At 41.5% G+C, this 18,287-nt stretch overlaps 1 protein-coding gene across 4 annotated transcripts; it reads right to left on the bottom strand.

Annotated features, from left to right (window-relative positions):
- Window positions 1-1,803: 1,803 nt before the first annotated feature.
- PIGA (phosphatidylinositol glycan anchor biosynthesis class A) lies at window positions 1,804-13,857 on the bottom strand. 4 transcript variants are annotated; one of them, XM_040634185.1, is made up of 6 exons: window positions 13,440-13,857; window positions 10,712-11,486; window positions 6,328-6,460; window positions 5,468-5,600; window positions 5,105-5,311; window positions 1,804-3,377 (listed from the first exon to the last, which is right to left on the bottom strand). In XM_040634185.1, exons 1-6 carry the CDS (start codon window positions 13,647-13,649, stop codon window positions 3,111-3,113), a joined length of 1,725 nt encoding a protein of 574 aa, XP_040490119.1. In that variant the 5' UTR covers window positions 13,650-13,857; the 3' UTR covers window positions 1,804-3,110. The 4 variants fall into 4 exon arrangements, with proteins under 4 accessions (XP_040490119.1, XP_040490129.1, XP_040490124.1 ...); XM_040634195.1 differs by having other exon boundaries at window positions 11,411-11,486; window positions 13,440-13,852; XM_040634190.1 differs by lacking the exon at window positions 13,440-13,857 and adding an exon at window positions 13,279-13,418.
- Between the last annotated feature and the right edge of the window lie 4,430 nt (window positions 13,858-18,287).

The raw sequence follows: 18,287 nt of genomic DNA, 5'->3' as shown, positions 1-18,287 counted from the left end.
TTCTGAGAGACCATCTTTAACTACGTTTGAGCATTCCATTCGAGATGGGCACAAAAGGCTACTGCAGGAAGGGGTTAACTCACAGCACCCTTCACAGATGACGTCCTCTGTGGCACCAGTTTCTCAGCCTTGGCACTACTGACATTTGGGGCCAGACAATTCTTTGTTGGGGGAGGGGTATCCAAAAGCATTGTAGGATATCCAGCAGCATCTCTGCCCTCTGCCCACTCCTTGCCAACCCCCCCACTCCCATCCAGACCTAACAACCAGAAATGTCTCCAGACACTGCCAGGTGTCCTCTACGGGGCAAAATCGCCACCCCCACTCCTCCCTTACCCCCATCACATCCAATTAAGAACCACTGAGCCATAGCCAAATATAAGGGATAAAGGAAAATCAACTCCCCGAAGTACTAGTGCATACAAATTAAATTTTGTACAGAACTTGAATTTTTAGAATTTCATATTTAAAAAGTCCAGCCACATGATGATACAATTTAACATCTCACCATATTCTTTTGGGAATGTGGAGAAGGAGAAAGAGGCCTTTAAAAATACTTCGCGAAAGTAAACACAGGCCCATGATACCGACTTTGCCAAAAAAAGTTTTGGCGTAAGATAAATCAGGACATATCATCTTAGAGAATTGATTTCCACTGCTTCCAACAAAAGGGGTGGGAGAAGCTGGGCTTCTGTAAATGAAATCAAAATTCAAATTCCTCTTAAAATAGCTTACAAGATAGAAAGTATAATTACGTAGTTCGCATACACAATAGCTTCTAGATGTATTCACTTGTCTCACGCGACCACTCCAGTGCAGGGAAAAACAGGGCCTGTGTGGATCAGGAAACAAAGGCACAATTCAACTTGCTATTCCACAAATAAAGAGAGAGCATGTGCTCTAGAAAGAAAAGATGACAGAGTAATTTATCATCTAAGGACAGTTCCTGTTTTACTAACAGACCAAGCAACAACATCTAATCGCAGTGAAAAAGCAAGCATATGATGGAGGGGGTGGGGGGGCACTGTTCAACGAGTAAATCATATTCTGTTCATAAAACAAGACAAACACAGAAAATTGTCAAAATGTCATTTTGGTCTTTATTTTTGGACATGTAGCATGTTCTCATAAATCAGTTTCATATGTGCTAGTTTTTGTTATATCAAAAGAAATACAATATATTGTTCATAAATTCCTCATCACTGCAAGTTCACTTTTAAATAAATGTAAGTAGCAGGGTCGAACAATATGTTTCCACATATTGACCAGTGCAACACTGACAGTTACAATTAAGGTATCCAGGAAGCCCGAAAATTAAGATTTACTAGAAGAAGCAAATTTACTTCCATTTGTTAAAAACAAATAATTCTGATTTGCAAATTACACATTTTACATGCAAGAAGTTTAAATCCCATTTCCATGTGAAATAAACGGCCATCTCGAAAATATGCTGAGAAACAAAAATGTAAGAACAAACAGTAGTATGCCCTTAAAAATTGCTGAAGAGAATAAATAAAAACATAGGTTACAGTTTCTTGCTTTATCATGAATACTGGCACTGTTTATTTCATATTTATATAAATCAGTTTCTGTGCATAAAAATCCCAATAAGATTTAATGGTCTGGGTCAGTCCATTTTTCTTTAACAAAAGATCCCTTAACTTCCAGGTTTTAAAAATCGCACTCTTGCATTTGTGTTTTAGCACAAAACACAAATCGTATTTCTCACATATCAGTGGCAACCGGTTAACAGGCATGTTAAGATACTTTTTAAAAAAGAAGTTTTGTGAGTGTTGTTAAAAAAAAACCTGTACAGAATCCCAACACCGCCAGCACCTTCCTCGTGCGCCGCAAGCGCCTCTTTGACTTCGCAGTCCTTTATCACCAAAACTTATTCTAAGGGGTTCAAGGAGTTAATAAGACACACCATGTGGATAATTTGGGGTTTAAAAACCCATGGCTCTGGGCAACAACGATTACAGTTAACAACAGACATCCACAAAGAGACTGTGTTCCTACAATTTTCAGACTCAATTTGCTATAAATAAAATATTCTGGGGTGAAGACTTCTGCACACTGACAATACTTCTCAGATATCAGCTAGGCCACAAGTGAAGGGAAGTGACTTCTATCCAAGGTAGAGGAGGGTAGCAGCTGATTTGGGGATGGCACACCTCGTACGTTCTGCTCGGAAAACACGAAGGCATTTACAGAGGACTCGATGATGCACGGGAAGACGTGGAGGGTTTCTCTGCACTATCATCAACAGTGATATCGGTCCCTAGTATTTCAGAAGCAAAGAGTTTCTTCATAAACACAAATTAAGACAAAGGCTCTACCTAGGAGAATGCATACAAGATCGAAGAAGGAATTGGAACCTGCCGACCATTTTTTCCTGGCATTGAAAGCGTGAGCATTTTTGGCATGTTAGATATTTCCCCATTTTGTCAACTGTGACTACAATGAAGTGAGCCATCCGAGTGATAAACAAAGAGCATCTGAATGCGCCCCTGGCCCCGAACAGCAGGAAGTGTCTAGTTCAATAGACAGTAGGTGCTTAAAACATGCTCATAACTGATGGACCATTTTGCTCAAGAAACCTGATGATCTGTAACACTGGGCGTACCAAATAAATGTCTAAGAACGTGACTTCAATGACTAAAATGGGTATGAACAGGACTCAAAAATAGTTCATATCGTTGTTGTACTTCCCGAAAGAAAACCTGTAAACATTTGGTGAATGTCTAAGTAATGGTAGAACATTTAAAATTGGCCAAAAAATGCCCAGAAAACATTTGGCCCTTCAGCACCCAAAGCTCCCAAAATATAATTTTAAAACATCTCTGTTAGAGGGATTTCAGTAGTCTGAAAAATTTCATACCTGAGTGGCTTCAATGTTCTCTCCGAAATCTTAAGTAAGTGCAAGGAGTTTCTACACTCAGGAATTGCATAAGTTTTTATCTTTCCTCAAAATAAAACATTGAATGATATAGAGGTAGCATAACTTACTAAATAAACTTTTTTTAAAAAAAGGAAAAAAGCAAGGTTATTTTCAATCGTCTTACTGGAATTATTACAAATGTGTAAAACCTTACAATCCAGGCTTTCTTCTACCTGGGTTTAGACATCTCATTATTCTCGCCCCTTTTTTTACTGTAAGGATATTGATGAGTCCAGGCGCCCTTTGGCCCTGTGGCATCTATTGCGACATCGATGACAGAATCTGGAGTCATCCATCTCAGGAAAAGGAGGAAGAGAAAGTTGAATACAGCCAACAAAGCAAAAATGCAGCCTGTTACTGGGCCACAGTGAGAGATGAGTCTGTCCAGTCGTTTGTCCATTGGTAACACAGCTTCTCCTGCCACGCGGTCGTACACCTGGCGGGAGAGAGGCCGAGAGTGAGCGCTCTGACCCACAATAAACAACGACCTGCACGGACCAGGAAGGTTTTATAGATGCAAACGGGAGTCGCTTACATTTCGTTGTTGTTGTTTTAGTAAGGATGTGATTAATGAAATTAAAGTAATTATTGCCATGCGATTCAACACTTATGGAGTGCTGATTGACTCTGGACAAAACTCTGGGCTAGACACCGCATCACACAAAGACGAATATGCCAGGGCTCCTATCCCCTAGGGGATCACCATCAATTTTAACCAACTACAAGAATTCCAAAGTCCTGAGAAGTTGGAACCGCTTTTCGGGTCACCTCTGTCGAGGCCACATTTAATTCAGCAGTGACTTCCTGAAGCAGGACTGGCCTTCTAAGATTCCTTGACTCGGTTGAGCACCTCTCTCGGCTAGCTGGCAGACATCAACCACCATCAGAGAGCTCTAATCTAGTGCGCTTCTGGGTACAGAGAGGCTCTTCTTTCCACAGCCACGTGAGGCCGTGTTGCTGAGCATGGATGGTGAGACTATACAGAACCATTTCATGGACTCCAAATAAAAGGAAGGGGAAAAAGATGGGGGACATTTTAGTAGATGGCATAGGTCAAACGCTTTTGGCAAACAAAACGTTTACTGCTGAGAACTGGTAGCAGGTGGCTTGCTGTTTTGAAGCACTGCTAAGCACAAAACTCAGAAATATTTTAAAAACAAAGATCCGTAAACATACTTAGTTCGAACACATAAACGAGGCCAGCATTTATCGGTTTCGACTGCATTCGAGCATGACTTGTGGTCACTGTCACGCAGCGGACCTGTGAGCCATCTCCTTTGGAACTCAGCAAGGCTGGGACATGCAGTGCGAGCTCTACAGGCCACTGGCCTCACGAGAGGTACAGGCTGTTTCCAGCTAGCTCTTCTACCCTCAAAACATCTGGAATACATTTCAGTTCGAATTATGCTGCGACTGGTGAATTAGAACAGTTGACAAAGTATGTTTCCAGCGTGAACTCCAATTTAATTTCTTCATCAATTTTCTAAATAGCATAGTTAAACTACAGAGGAGGAGCTGAAAAGGATCAAAACGACCTGTGCGGAACAGGTAGAATTAAAAGAGCAACTACAAATTCTCTATCGCCGCTTTTTATTTATGGTATTTCCAACATTTGTCACTTGCATCCTGAATTCTAACTTACTATGTTCTCAGTCAGCCAGGGATGCAAAAATCCTCTTCTCATAGAAAATCACGGTACTTAGCCAAGGTGACGCAAGAGTTTTGGGAGTAGCCTGAATTAAACGTTTGCAAGTTTTAAAGTTGCCGCCATCGGACTAAGCAAAACCATGTATTTTCTAATAGACCGACATGCTTTAGAATTAAAAACAGCCTCAAGAAATGTCTAAGAGCAGATTTTAATACCAGTTTGGCCTTTAGCAGTTGTGACTTCTAGAAAATTCGGTAACTTTCTTACGCCCACTTTAATGAAAGGTCTAGATGGCATTACTGCTATTTTCAGATGTCAAACGCATCGAGTTGACTAGAAACTCAGCCTAGCATATCCCAAAAATAGTACACAGTGCATTTCTTTTCATTCGAAGAGATTTCTTAAACTTAAGCAACAGAAAGAATAAACCTATACAAGAAAAAGCAAACGTGTACATGAAACGCCAAGAATTTAGACACAATCTTCAAATACCCTTTGCTTAGCACATGACATACTTTTTCAGTTCTTTCCGCAACATTCCTCCAGGTGTAGAAAGTCTTTACTACGTTATGGATACTTTCCGGAGCCGGCAATGCTCCTGACTTCAGCTGGTAAATCGCCTTTTCCAAACCCTCGCACAAGGACTTGACAGAAGGCTCACACAGAATGATAAGATTTTCTGGAAGTACTTCAGGAATTCCACCAACCCTGGTACTTACAACCTTAAAAAGAGAAAAAGAATATACAATACACCATAATACGTATCTCAGGAAAATCGGCAAAACCAACAAATTAAAAGTCATTACAGAACGCATCTGCTAATTTTTCAAAATACAAGTACAGGAACCCCAACAATGTAAGCCCTCAAAGGTTTTTACCTGTAAACCACAACTGGCTGCTTCCACAATTGCCATGCAGAATGCTTCGGTAAGGGAAGTATTAAGAAAAATATGTCCTTGAACTAAGACATTTCTAACATCTTTGTGTTCTAAGGCTCCCAAGAGACGCACTCTGATTTTTGAAATGAAAGAAAAAAAGAAGGGAGTGAAAATCATGCTAGAAAAGAAATATCACTTAGAAGCCAAGTGTGTTATTCATGTTATACTTAGATTATTGCTGGTATTCTAATGTTTTCCACCACGAAAGATAAATATCCCCAAATTCTGATCTACAAGAGTCTTTTGAAGCTATTTGGTTAAAACTCATACAGCTAAAATATTTCTAAGTTTTGTCATGCATACAAATCTCATCTTCTGGAAAATTAGTTGGCATTTAATAAAAATATTAATATACTTTGGTAAGTAGATATTAAAGAGTCATTTCTAAACAGAAAAAGGCCCCTTTTAAATTGATGCTTCACAGCAAACATCCTTCTAAGTTACTGAGAAAGAGAAGTATTTGAATCTGTATGTGCAGGACAATTTACATGATTTGGGCCATGCTATTTAAATCACACACAACTCAGCAAGGCTTGAAAATGTACAAACATTTCCAAAGTGGTGGTTGTGTGTGTGTGTGTGTGTGTGTGTACGCACAAAAAAAACAAAAAAAAATTAAGTTGTGATTTTTTAAAACTAAGGTTTCCCATTTTATACACATTTTTTTAAAAAAATAGGCATTTTTACATTTTACATCAAGCACACGTAGGAGAAGCAGACCGCTTAACAGACACAAGTAACCAAAACTGAATTTAGGTAACATATTTTCTCACCCAAGACAATACAGAATCCATCAATACCTGTCATGTAGCTGGTACCGTTCTCGTACTTCTTCCAAAATGATTCTCTTAGGTCCCTCTCCTCCAATTATGAAATTTAAATCTGGATATTTCTGACAGAGTTCAGGTATTATACCACTAAGCAAATCAGTCCCTGAAAATATAAAGTTGAATGTTGGAAATATTAACATTTAAACTTAAAAAAAATTCATCAGAACTGAGAAACCACTCACTTTGAAAAGGATTAGTTATGCCCTCCTTAAGTAGAGAAACTCTCAAACCTTCCCTGGGAAGGTGGAATGGCCAAACTACCAGGGGTCTCCCAAAAGTTGCAATTCTTAAAGATACATACAGGGATATCCATTGTTACCCAATACGTGGCCTATCCTGTTTCATTCTAACATAACATTCTTTAAGTTATCCACTTGTGTTTACGCATCACCTACTTCTAAAAACGGTATTTGAGGTAGTTAACATTTTTCTACAGAGCCGGACAGCTGACTGGAGATCTAGGTCTTGTCCCAGCCATTTCATGAGCAAGCTCTTTGCTCGTGGGCAAGTTTTCTGATACAGAAAATGAAGAGATCAGATGTACCTGAAGTCCAAGGTCTCTTTCAGCTACAAAATTTCTACCAGTCTGTGTTCCACTTCCCACCACAGGAAAGGGCTAAGTAACAAAGTATAACTGCAGCCTTGGCTTTGTGGAGAAGGCAGTTTGCACAGAGGATCTTGTAAGGATCACGACAGTGTTAGCCAAATATAAGAGCAGTCCGTCCAAACCTGCCGTAGCCCACACTTAATGAGAGTAAATGAAGTTGGCAGGACCTCAACTGCCAGACCGTTACAGTCCAGAGAACAAGAGGGTGCATCTTGGTTCCTGCTTCTTTAATGAAACACTTTTCTTATAATAGGTAAATACAACCTCAGGTGATAGAAAGCTGTAACATAAACCATGCCCTACCAGTCTGAAAGTGGCTATCCAACGTGACAGCAATGTTGACACTATTTGGGAATTTAGGTCATTAACAACTATAAATTGGACACATTCAAAAGTAAAAGTGAATGTAAAATAACCCAGTTCAAGTTTATTATTTTAAGAAATGCATACATATAGACGCGCATACATAAGAATTGTACTTTTCTATCAATCTTCCCAAATACAGGCTGATCAATTATTAAAAAAAGATGGTCGGAGAAATCATTTATACGGGGTTATATTTATTAAATAATTCAAAGTAGGATTTAAGTAAACTCCGCCAGTATTTTCAAAATATGATTGCATTAGCAAAACATAAATTCACATGCAGCTTTTCTGAATTATGAAGGCATCTCATTAAAATCATAGCTATCTTTGTTTTGAGACAATTACCAAATCCATCAACTGGATTTCTACATAAACCAGAAGGTGGCTTAATGACTTTTAACATTTAGCTTCATGTCATTCGTTCACTTTCTTTCTTTCCTTTCCTTCTCCCTTCTAATACAAAGGTTAAGAACCCATTCTTCAAATGAAAAATGCAACACATACTGATTAATAATCGTACTGCTGATAACAAGTAACATTTACTGAGTGGTTACTTACATCAGTCTATGTCCCTTAAGTGCATTGTGTCATTTAATCCTGACAGTTGCCTTATAAGAAGTGAACTGATTAATATTATCAATGATCTATAATATTATTCTAAGAATAAAAGGTTTTTCCCAAACAATAAAAGAGACTCTCCTGCCTCTAAGAAGAGTCTAACACGATGGAACATACAAAAGGGCTTTTAATCGCCATGGTCATACAAAATGGACAAAGAAAAACCGTTAATTCAAACTGCTTTTAAAGCTAACAATATTTTAACAAATCTAATCAATCTACATATACCTAGAGGCTGGGCCAGAGGTGAGGGGAACAGGAGACCTTTAACTCAAGAGCTGAACTCATGTTTGTCATCTCTGATACTTACTGTGTAACCTGAGCGAGTTACTTACCCTGAGACTCAGTTTCTTTGTCTGTTACATGCAGATAACATCTACCCTACAGTTGTTGGGAGGGTCAAGTGAGGTACTGTACCATGCACAGGCTTTACCAACTGCAGAATATAAATGGAAGTTGTCATTACCACCACAGCAGTAAGTGGGGTGTGCCTGCACATGCACAGGAGCGCTGGGAAACCCTGACTGAGGGCAAAACAGGCCCTAGAGAAGAGGGAGGAAGGCAGCCAGAAAACCTGGGTGCTAAGAACTGGGACTTATCCTCTCTCACTCAATACGTGGCAGTGGGCCTTTGAGAACTGGTCCAAAGGAACACCTCCTAAGGAAATTAATTAGTTAATAAGTAACGGACCATAAATACAGCTACTCACTTTTGGGCTACGGATGAGGCCGTTCCTTCTGAGAATGTTACTTTTTGCACGGTGCCTGGCATATGGAGAGGGTTCAATATTTGTTAAAGCACTGAATTGAGAACAGGACAGGCCATACCTTCACTCTGTGGCTGGCGGTTAACCAGCTGAGGCTGGTTAAAATACCATCACTAGTGAAGTAACGGTAACAGGTTTAATCTTTGTACAAATCGTTCATTTTGCTCTGATCCTCGACCATGCGTGCATCATATGCTTGCTCAGCTAGCTATCTCACGAAGGTATACTGTGTGATTAAAAGACAAACTAGGCACATTTTCTAAGATACAACAAACACGTCACCAATATCCCAAGAGGGATTCCGAACAGAGAATGCTGGTCCATTCACATCTTCTTGAGTCAAGAATGAAAGCACATCACGAGAGCATGCCTTCACCCCAGAAAACCCAGTTCACCAGTTTTCCCACCAACCACCGCTTAAGTGGATTGCTGGGTCAACCAAGGCTATTCCAAATATAAAGCCTACTGACCAAGGCCCACGCGTGGATTTCAGGCCGATCCCTAGCACACCGGGACGCTACGGATCCTACCGCTGAGCTTCGTGCTTACCAACCATCAGCTGCATTTGTCCACGTGTTTGATGCCAGTTACACTTGTTATTGCATTGGGTAATTTAGTTAAACAGCACATAAACTGACAGAATAAGTTTCCATGAAGCTAAGCTGAACGGTTCGAAGAATTCAACAAAGCAAAGTTACGGAAAAAAGCTCTAGTCAGATTAGGGGGCATCTTAAACCACTGTATAAAATAAAAAACAAGTTAAAAATCCAGAAGTACATAACTTCATATACCGTTACATCCTCACCCCGCCTAAAAAAAAAAAAAAAAAAAAACACCCAAATTGGCAAGTATAAATTATGCTTTTTGAAAGAGATTGTGCCAGAACGTTGACACAGCTCCAAGCAGTGGACCAGTACTCTTAATGCCTGCAGGCTGACGTCAGATTATTGGCAACTCAGTGCACGTTAATAACATTTTGAGGCAAATTCAAGTATTTAAGGAACGGTACATGTTATCTTTTTTATAATCCCCTACTTGAAGTGACAATTTTGACTACTGGACAGGTTTTCAAATACCATCCAGAAGACCAGTTAGGTTTTGAATAACCAGACTGTTCCAGGCTTCTAGTACACAAGGCTCTATGAATGCTATCGAGGTGTCCAGTAAGCGCTGCAGAGGCACTAAGAAAAAAAAATCCTCCTTGGTAACGGCAGACACTTATCAAACTCTAACTGGCCTAAGTACTTCAGGGGAACCATCACCGAACCCTCACAAGATTCCCCTTGTTGCCCAAATCATACAAATGAAAAAACTGAGACTCAGAGATGTTAAGTAGCTTGTCCTCACACAACGGGATGCAGCCAGGCTCAGACTCCAGGCTAATGGTTCTGCCTTCACCACTTACCTGCCTACATGTTCTTAACGTCTAAGTCTGCAGCTAAATGAACTAAGCAAGCCGCAGAACAGCCACGTGTGGAACAAGCTCATTGACTTTGAGGACATGCATAAAACACAGGAGAGTTGCAGATCAGAATATTCATAAGGGTCATCCCTGAATCGTACAGTCACAGCTGATTTTAGTTTTCACCCCTGTGCTTTTCTGAGTTTTCAAAATACCTCCAATGAAAGACATGACTTTTGCCGTCAGAAAGGGATATGTGGTGGGCTCAGCCTTTGACTTCTTACCACACATGCAGGGCTGTTTTAACTTTAAAAAGACCTGACCTATTAAACAACATCAGATTACTGTTTTTATTTTTAAGTAACTATTAAAGCATCAAAGTGGCGGGGGGGGGGCAGCATTCACCACTGTTCCAAAAATTTCTTTTTGGATGTATAAGACAATATTGGACCTTTCTTTGCTGTATTTAATGCAGAAGTAGTTATAAAACCATAGAACAAAACGAAAAACCAAACAATCATTACATTCAAGTATTCAACAGCTTTCTACAAGAAAAAAAAAGTGTGCAGTGCAATTGTAGCTATCATTTCATTACCTTTTCTGTAAACAAGTCTGCTGACAACAACAATAGTTATTATACTATCATGCCTTCTAAATGGGTCTGGAGTGAAGTCAGTAGGATCTACAGCATTAGGAATGACGGACACTATTTCAGGATTCAGTGCTGCTCTTAGCACAGTGTTTTCCTTACTAGTATAAGAGACACAAATTATGTGGTTTGTGTCACAAAGAGACACAGTTAGAAGCTTGTTTGTAAGCACCGAGCTGACATCAGCAAATCCAAAAAGGGAATGGTCCGTGAAGACTGTCTGGAGCCCCATTGTCTTGGCGTGGAAGAGGGCATCATGGGCCATGGCAGAAAAAGAACTATGTGAATGGATTATCGTGACTCTCTCCCGAACAAATATGTACCTGAGCAATGGCAGACTGTGAAAGAGGGTCGTGGCTGTAGATTGGTTGTACATGACTTTCAGAGGCAAGTAATAGACTTTGAGGCCATTAGTGAGGTAACGGATGCCTTTCCGATCTCCATAAGCATGGGTGACAATTATGACTTTGTGCCCTCTTTCAATCAGGCACTGAGAGAGCTGGTAAATGTGGCTTTCCACGCCTCCCATGTTAGGATAGAAAAAGTCCGACACCATGCATATATTATGGGTATGGGTCCTACATGTCGAGAGACTTCCAGGGCTAACACGGGAGCGCACAGCTGAGGGAGGCTGGCCATGCCCACCTCCTCCTCTAGACGCCATGCTGAGATGGTTTAGGCATTTGTCCTTAGAGCAACTCAGTAATGTGTCGTCTAGTACCTGAAAGAGAGTATAAAACAAGATCTCAACTCAGAGACAAAATACATTACACTTTCCAAATCCAGATATAAACACTGTTTTATGCTAATGTAAATTTGCTAGCTTTCCCCATAGAAATAAAACACAAGCATTATAATGAAATTACTCATCTGACATTTACTTGCTTAGTACTTACTCTGTGCTATACAACAAAACTAGATTTCACAATACCCTTACATTTTAATTTTGCTTTAAAAATACTGCTACATGTCATTGTAAAAAATTAGTTTGTTACATCACAGTATAGAAGACTGTGCTATGCTAACAAACCAGTTCATTCCAATAATTAAATATATGGCTCTTTCCAGAAAAAGTTTGCCAACCCTGCTCTAGAGCTTAGCCACTGATGCAACGAATCTCATACAATCTTGCTATTCACTTTGTGGCTTATACTAAAAAATTCCTGGAGCTAGAAGTGTCTTTTTGACAGTAGCTTTTTCAAGTACTGCCTACAGCACATGCTGCAGACATCCATCTACGTTTTCCTCTTCCTTCTTCAAGGATGGCAATAAACTGCTTTCATTCTCTTAACCTTTCTTTCAGTTACGTAGGCCTTTCTTCCAGAAGTGTCCTTCTCTTTGGTTTGAAGTCTAAAGATACGGGTTCAATTCGAGATGGACTGGATCTGGGGCCATTTTCTCCATCTCAAGTAGGAAATATTGCTCTCAGGAGCCCTCTAGAGCCTCATCAGCACAAAATCCCCACTCAATATTCAGTACTATCAGAGATTCTTACTTTTAAAGCTAAAGAGTGTCTTGGAAAGCTAGTGGAAATCTTCCTCAGATTTACAGACGGAATTTCCACACCTCTGGAAAGCCATCCTAAAGGTCTGAGTTTCTGATTTCACCTGCAAACTCAGGAAATGCAAAGTTAACTGCCTGTGTAAACTCTTAATTACCTATTCTTGCCAACAAAGTCATCTATATTTTAAATATATTCGCAGAAATACTCAATAAGTGTTTGTTGATCTGAATTCACTAATTAAGATTCAAGATAACCAAGTACTGCAATTCTTCAGTTTTGTACTTTTACGTGGTTTCAGTAACATTTTCTTACTGTGGTTTATCAACTAAACCTGAATTTCCAGTTATATTCAATTTAAAAAGATGATTAATAAAAAAAAAAGTGAGTAAAGAACCACATGAAATTATCTGAAGTTTTGTCATTAACCTGCAAACGTTCTGTGAGGAGTCTGCCTACTTCCATCGAATTATCACGCCTAACATTTTTATGGCGTAAAAGCTCAACAAACGGAACAATCAGAGAATCTTAGATTTTAAAGACGACGAGAAGCTTGGAGATGCAGGAATACCTCCCTTGCTTTACAAATGAGAAGCCAAACAAGTTGAGCGATTTGACCAAGGTCTCCACCCAGCCACTTAAGTGGCAAACGCGAGATGGCCGTAAATTTACAACCATCCATGGCCAACGAGTCCCCGGGCAGTCAGCAGCAGAGGCTCCCAAGGAGCTTTAGGGAGACCCCGCGGGGGCTTGGGTCAAGAGGACGGTGCTTCCACACCCACATCCACACCCTGGGCAATACCCCGGCTTCACTCACTGAGAGGTCACCCGGGAGCGCCAGGGCCAAGGAAGGGACGACCCCGCTCCATCAGCGACCCCGCTGGAGTTAAGCAGGGTCGCCAGGCCAAAAAGGAGGAAGATGGCCAGGCAGTGGGCAGGGAGTCCCGGAGCCCTTCACCCTGCCCGCCTCAGTCTCGGCGGAACCGGCTCCAGCGCGGCCGCCCCAGCGTACCCTCAGCCCCACTCGACTCCGGAGGCTCTCGACCCCGACTTCCGAGCTTCTAAGCCTCGCCGGGTTCGCCCCTTCCATCTCTGGCCACACTCCCACGGGTGCAGCACAGTCCCATCCGGAAGCGGCCGAGAGTGCCGGCGCAGGGTCAGACGCGCACTTACCGGCGAGTCCCATGGCCGCCAGTGTCCGGACCTCCCGCGGCTGCAGACAGAGTCCCACCCCGCTGCCCCGAAACACCAATCCGAGGCGTCCGCGCTCGAGCGCCGCGCCCCCGAGACGGCCAATCGCAAAGATGCGCTGGCGTCACGTGCAGGAGCGCCGCTCAGTCCCCACCCTTCAGCGCGGGATGTAACGTCAGTGCGCGTAGGCATAGGTTTTCGCAATGTTCGCGGAGACTTGTTTTCTCTGCATCGAAAGTAGTAATCCTTGGTTTAACCTTTCCCATGAATTCTTACTGTCGCAAATCTCTAGAAACCGTCCCTCTTCTCTTCTGACACAAGTAGCCTACCAGGAGCCTTCCTCAGGGTAAAGTCAGAAATCCCAGCGTGACTCGCAGCGAGCCTTTAGGGCTGCTGGGAGTTGTAGTCTGGTGGCCTTTGGAAGCGAAGCTGAACTTAGAAAACTCACTCCCAGGATGCACCGCACCTCTAAACCTGAATTCTGCGGAAGGTCGAGTGGGCTAGTGTCTTGGTTACCTAGTTACAGCGTCTCTTTTCTAGAAGCCCGTTTTCTCTGGCTTCGAACTGGGGAGACTTTTGGGGCGGAAGGCTACCGGGGTCGTGGTGGCGTTGTGTTTGTGATTATCTGTGCCGCAGCAGAACCGTGCTTGTTCTTAACCACCCTGCCAGGGTTTCCTGATGTAGCAAATAAAAATACACGGATAAAGAGTAAAATAAAATCAAATTTTATAAAAATTTGAATTTCAGATAAATACTCTCTATACAAGTATGTCCTAAACATTGGAGACTTTACTAAAAAATTACTCGTTGTTGATCTGAAATTCAAACTTGACTGGGTATCTTGTATTTTATCAGGCAACCCTACACTCCGAAGGAAAAAAAAATCGGAGGTCTGACCTGAAATATCAACTCCCACTCAAAACTGGTTCAACTGGCTATGATGGTGCTTGGCCAGGAGGCTAATGAATCCATGGAGTGGTCTGATGGCCATCCACCCCTTCCATGTGGTGCTTGGAGTTCCCCCAGCTCTGCCCTGCGTACGCTTTCAAGAACAGATGCCTTCCTGAGCATTATCACTGGCACCCCTTTTAAGCCTGTAGAAAGCCTATTCATCCCCTGAAAATTTCAGCTTTCTGATGCCCTCCCCAAGCTTCCAGACGGAATTAAATCCTCCCTCTTGAATTTTGATAGTACTTTGGCCATATGCTGGTATAGCAGTTATCGGGTGATATTCAAGTTGTTTTCCTGGCTGCCAGCTCCCGTCCCCCTCAACCTGAACCTCGAAGATGGGTCTTCTTGGGATCTCACACGGACTTCTTTCTGAAAACTGGCAATTGAATTTGCTTGTTAAGTGTCTGCCCTCCCGGCCAGATAGTAAGCTGAGGCAAGGTTTGTTCCTGGTAACAGACATTGAATAAGTTTTAGTTGTATTAATGAATTTTTTAAAAGATTTTATTTATTTATTTGACAGAGATAGAGACAGCCAGCGAGAGAGGGAACACAAGCAGGGGGAGTGGGAGAGGAAGAAGCAGGCTCATAGCGGAAGAGCCTGATGTGGGGCTCGATCCCATAACGCCGGGATCACGCCCTGAGCCGAAGGCAGACGCTTAACCGCTGTACCACCCAGGCGCCCCTGAATTTTTAAAATCCAATATCAATACAGTCTCAGTACAAACACATTATATACCCAATAAAATGTATTGAAAATATTTGATGGAGTGTACCACATAAAAATTACAGTTCAGGGGTGCCTGGGTGGCTCAGTCCATTAAGCGTCTGACTCTTGGTTTCAGTTCAGGTCTTGATCTCATGAGTTGTGGGATTGAGCCCAGCGTGTGGCTCCTCACTTGGGGGGAGTCTGCTTGAAGACTCTCTCCCTTTGCCCCTTCTCTTTCTCTCTCTCTCTCTCTCCTTCTCTCCCTCCGTCCATCTAAAACTAAATAAATAAATCTTTTTAAAAAATTACAGTTCAACGATATAATTCAAAGAGCATTTTGGTTGTAGGATTTGAAGTGTATCAATGAGTTAACTTTAATGAGTTAAAGTTATTTAAGTCAAGTAGGAGTAGATATGCTGCACTGGGTTAATACTGAAGCATCAGAGAATAAAGATAATGAAGGGTCAAGGATACTTATTCAAGCTTAATAAGTCGCAGTTGGTTGCACAGATAGCACCAACATACCAGATGCTACAGCATTGCTTTGGTCTCCTTTTCATTTTTGCAATAAGTTTTAAGACACAGGGCATGGGCAGAGACCCTGGAAAGTATAATAAGCCCATTTCTTGATCCCCTGGTTTGCCAGGGCCATAGTTCTAATCACAACACCCATTTGAAATTCTAAGATTCCAATACCAATACTCCTTCAAAAGAGTTGTGATCTTTTTTCAAAACAGAATATTTTCTACCTTTATCATCAGACATTTACTGAGTGCTGACTCTGTAAAAGGCTTTGTGGGGAATACAAGGAATATTAAACATAGTCTCTATGTTTTAAAAGTTTTTTTAATCCTTCCTAGCTTTTATATACCTTTTTCCAACAGTAAAAAGTAATCCACTTGCCTCGAAAGGTTCTTTGTGTTTTAAGTACTATAGAATAGGCTGACCTTTATAAATAATTAATAAAGGCACACTGTTGCTGCATCTCTGTGGTGGGGGAGAGGGCTGAGAAAACTGCAGGCGTTTCCAATGAAGTGTATAGGTTCTGGCAGTCTGAAAACATTGAAATTCATTCATCACGCTCCTGTCTCTGACCTAGGCACTGAGCATTAAAGGTAAATAAATCATAATTCTGCACATGGCTCACAATCTCATGTGGGTATGAGACTCCATTTATAGTCAGTTAAAATTTAAGGCTACTTTCTAAAAGTCAAAGCAAAGTTGTAGCATCAGGATTAAGCTATAAAACTAGGGACAATTCTAATCATAGTGTGCTGCCTAAATGTATGGAATCAAGGTATGCTTTTAGAGAATTTTCTTAGAAACTACTAAAATTAAAGTACTTACATGCAGTGTATTCTGATTACACTCAGTAAAATATGAGGGCAGTCAGTACCAGCTGTAGTACAAAATGACCTATAAATGGAGAAGGTATAAAGTAAATGCCGACATCACCTTCCCTCGAAATCCAGCTCTTTGTAAATTCAGCTCCAAGCTCCCTTGGATAATTTTGGAGTGGGAAGGCTACACATTTGTACTGAGAGCCTACTTTTTATATACAAGACACAAGGCAGGGAAATTGTGGCATGAGCTTTACACCCAAGGAACCAAGACGGAGCTAAGGTGTACGTAAATACCCGTGAGAAAGGGTAGGAAGTGGTAAGCAATGTAAAAGAAATACAAGAAAAACCCTGGGAGTTCAGAGGGAAAGAGTATTTCTAGCTGCCAGCATTTAGCACAGAAGTAAAAAATGCTCATGCAACCGTTGGGATCAAGATCATTCCAAAAGCAAGGTAGAGAGGCGCTGACTGTGCAGCGCACCCCACCGTGCAGTTATGCAGGGGTGAGGAGGGGAAGGGTTCAGACAGGACAAGGGGGGCATTTCCAGCAAAGGTTGAAGCAAACTGGTCGAGGATCTTACTGAGGAAAATGGACTTGATGTTGAGCCAGACTTGCTTGCAGCCAAAAGAATATTTTCAGCGAACATCTTGAGACTATCCACTCCTCACCCTGCTTCAAAAAGAAAAAGAGATATGAGAAAAATCAAAATGTTATAGCTGTGATTTAAAAAAGAACAAACATTTCTGTGTATCAGAAACAGAACTAAAATGCAAAGTGGTAATCAGACCAAAGCCACCGTAGGTCCTGGACTCTATGTGGAAGCAGGAAGACATGAACTGGGTTCAGCTCTTGAAGGACAAAGAGTAACGGCTCCGCATGTGGCTAGAGACAGGAACCAGGCTTGGAGGAGGCCTTGACGTTGGTGGCTTTCAATGAACCACCTTCCAGTATTCACACTCTTATCTTATCCCCTCCCACACTGACTCCAGACTGGGCCGTGTGACCTGCTTGGCCAGTGGGTCATCCGTAAATGGGAGGCAGCAGAAGCTTAATCAGTAAGTGCTTATGCACGGAGGAATGTCCTGACGGATACTCTCCTCTTGATCGCCGATGGCTATGCAGCAAATCTCAGGCAAGATACCCAATGATGAAAAGCCACCTGGAGAGAGGCCCCGGAGAATGAGAGTTCATCTTGGGCTTCCACAAAATCAGTGCAATACTTCTTTATTATTTATTGATTATTATTTATTAGGTACCTACTAAATGTAAGACATTGTTTTCACACTGAGGATCATGAGTAAAGTAGACAAAGTCCAGCTCTTTTTGACCAAATGACCAAATCCATTAAGGTTACAATTTTCACCAAACTACTACTTCCTTGAAAGCCTTACACTGGCTCAGTTAGTAGAGCACGCGACTCTTAATCTCAGAGTCATGAGTTCAAGCCCCACATTGGGGATAGAGTTTACTTAAAAAAAAAAAAAAAGAAAAGAAAACACCCTAAAATGGATGATTTGTGTCATCTCCTTTATCAAGTATCTCAGTATTTTAATCTCATCCAACTTTGACCATGATGCTGTCTAATCTGTTTCCAACTCTAAAGGGCCTCCTGCCACACTGCTTTCTTTCTTTAGTCACAGATTTATGATCTGTGCTGCCCTATTAATATATTCTCCAGCCTCGTGGCTTCGATAATCAGGGACATCATGCATCACCGGCATTTACTGTGTTTGCTTTAAGCTCTTGAGGCTTCCCGCATATTTTTATTTTGCAACAAGTTGAGAATTTTCAGCCCACATTGCAAAGCTATTAGTATGACAAAGACTCCTGTA

Source organism: Ursus maritimus, assembly GCF_017311325.1.
Source record: "Ursus maritimus isolate PB19 chromosome X unlocalized genomic scaffold, ASM1731132v1 scaffold_X1, whole genome shotgun sequence".
NCBI classification, from domain to species: Eukaryota; Metazoa; Chordata; class Mammalia; order Carnivora; family Ursidae; genus Ursus; species Ursus maritimus.
Note: the sequence above shows the minus strand (reverse complement) of the source record. Positions and strands in the feature narration are given on the sequence as shown.

Excerpts from the sequence above, each read along its gene's own strand:
- PIGA (XM_040634185.1), bottom strand. The coding sequence starts at position 13,649 with ATGCCTACGCGCACTGACGTTACATCCCGCGCTGAAGGGTGGGGACTG. Across the intron at positions 5,601-6,327 it reads CGGTACCAGCTACATGACAG|AGTGCGTCTCTTGGGAGCCT; the intron begins GTATTGATGGAT and ends TTCAAAAATCAG. Across the intron at positions 5,312-5,467 it reads CAGCCAGTTGTGGTTTACAG|GTTGTAAGTACCAGGGTTGG; the intron begins GTAAAAACCTTT and ends TCTCTTTTTAAG.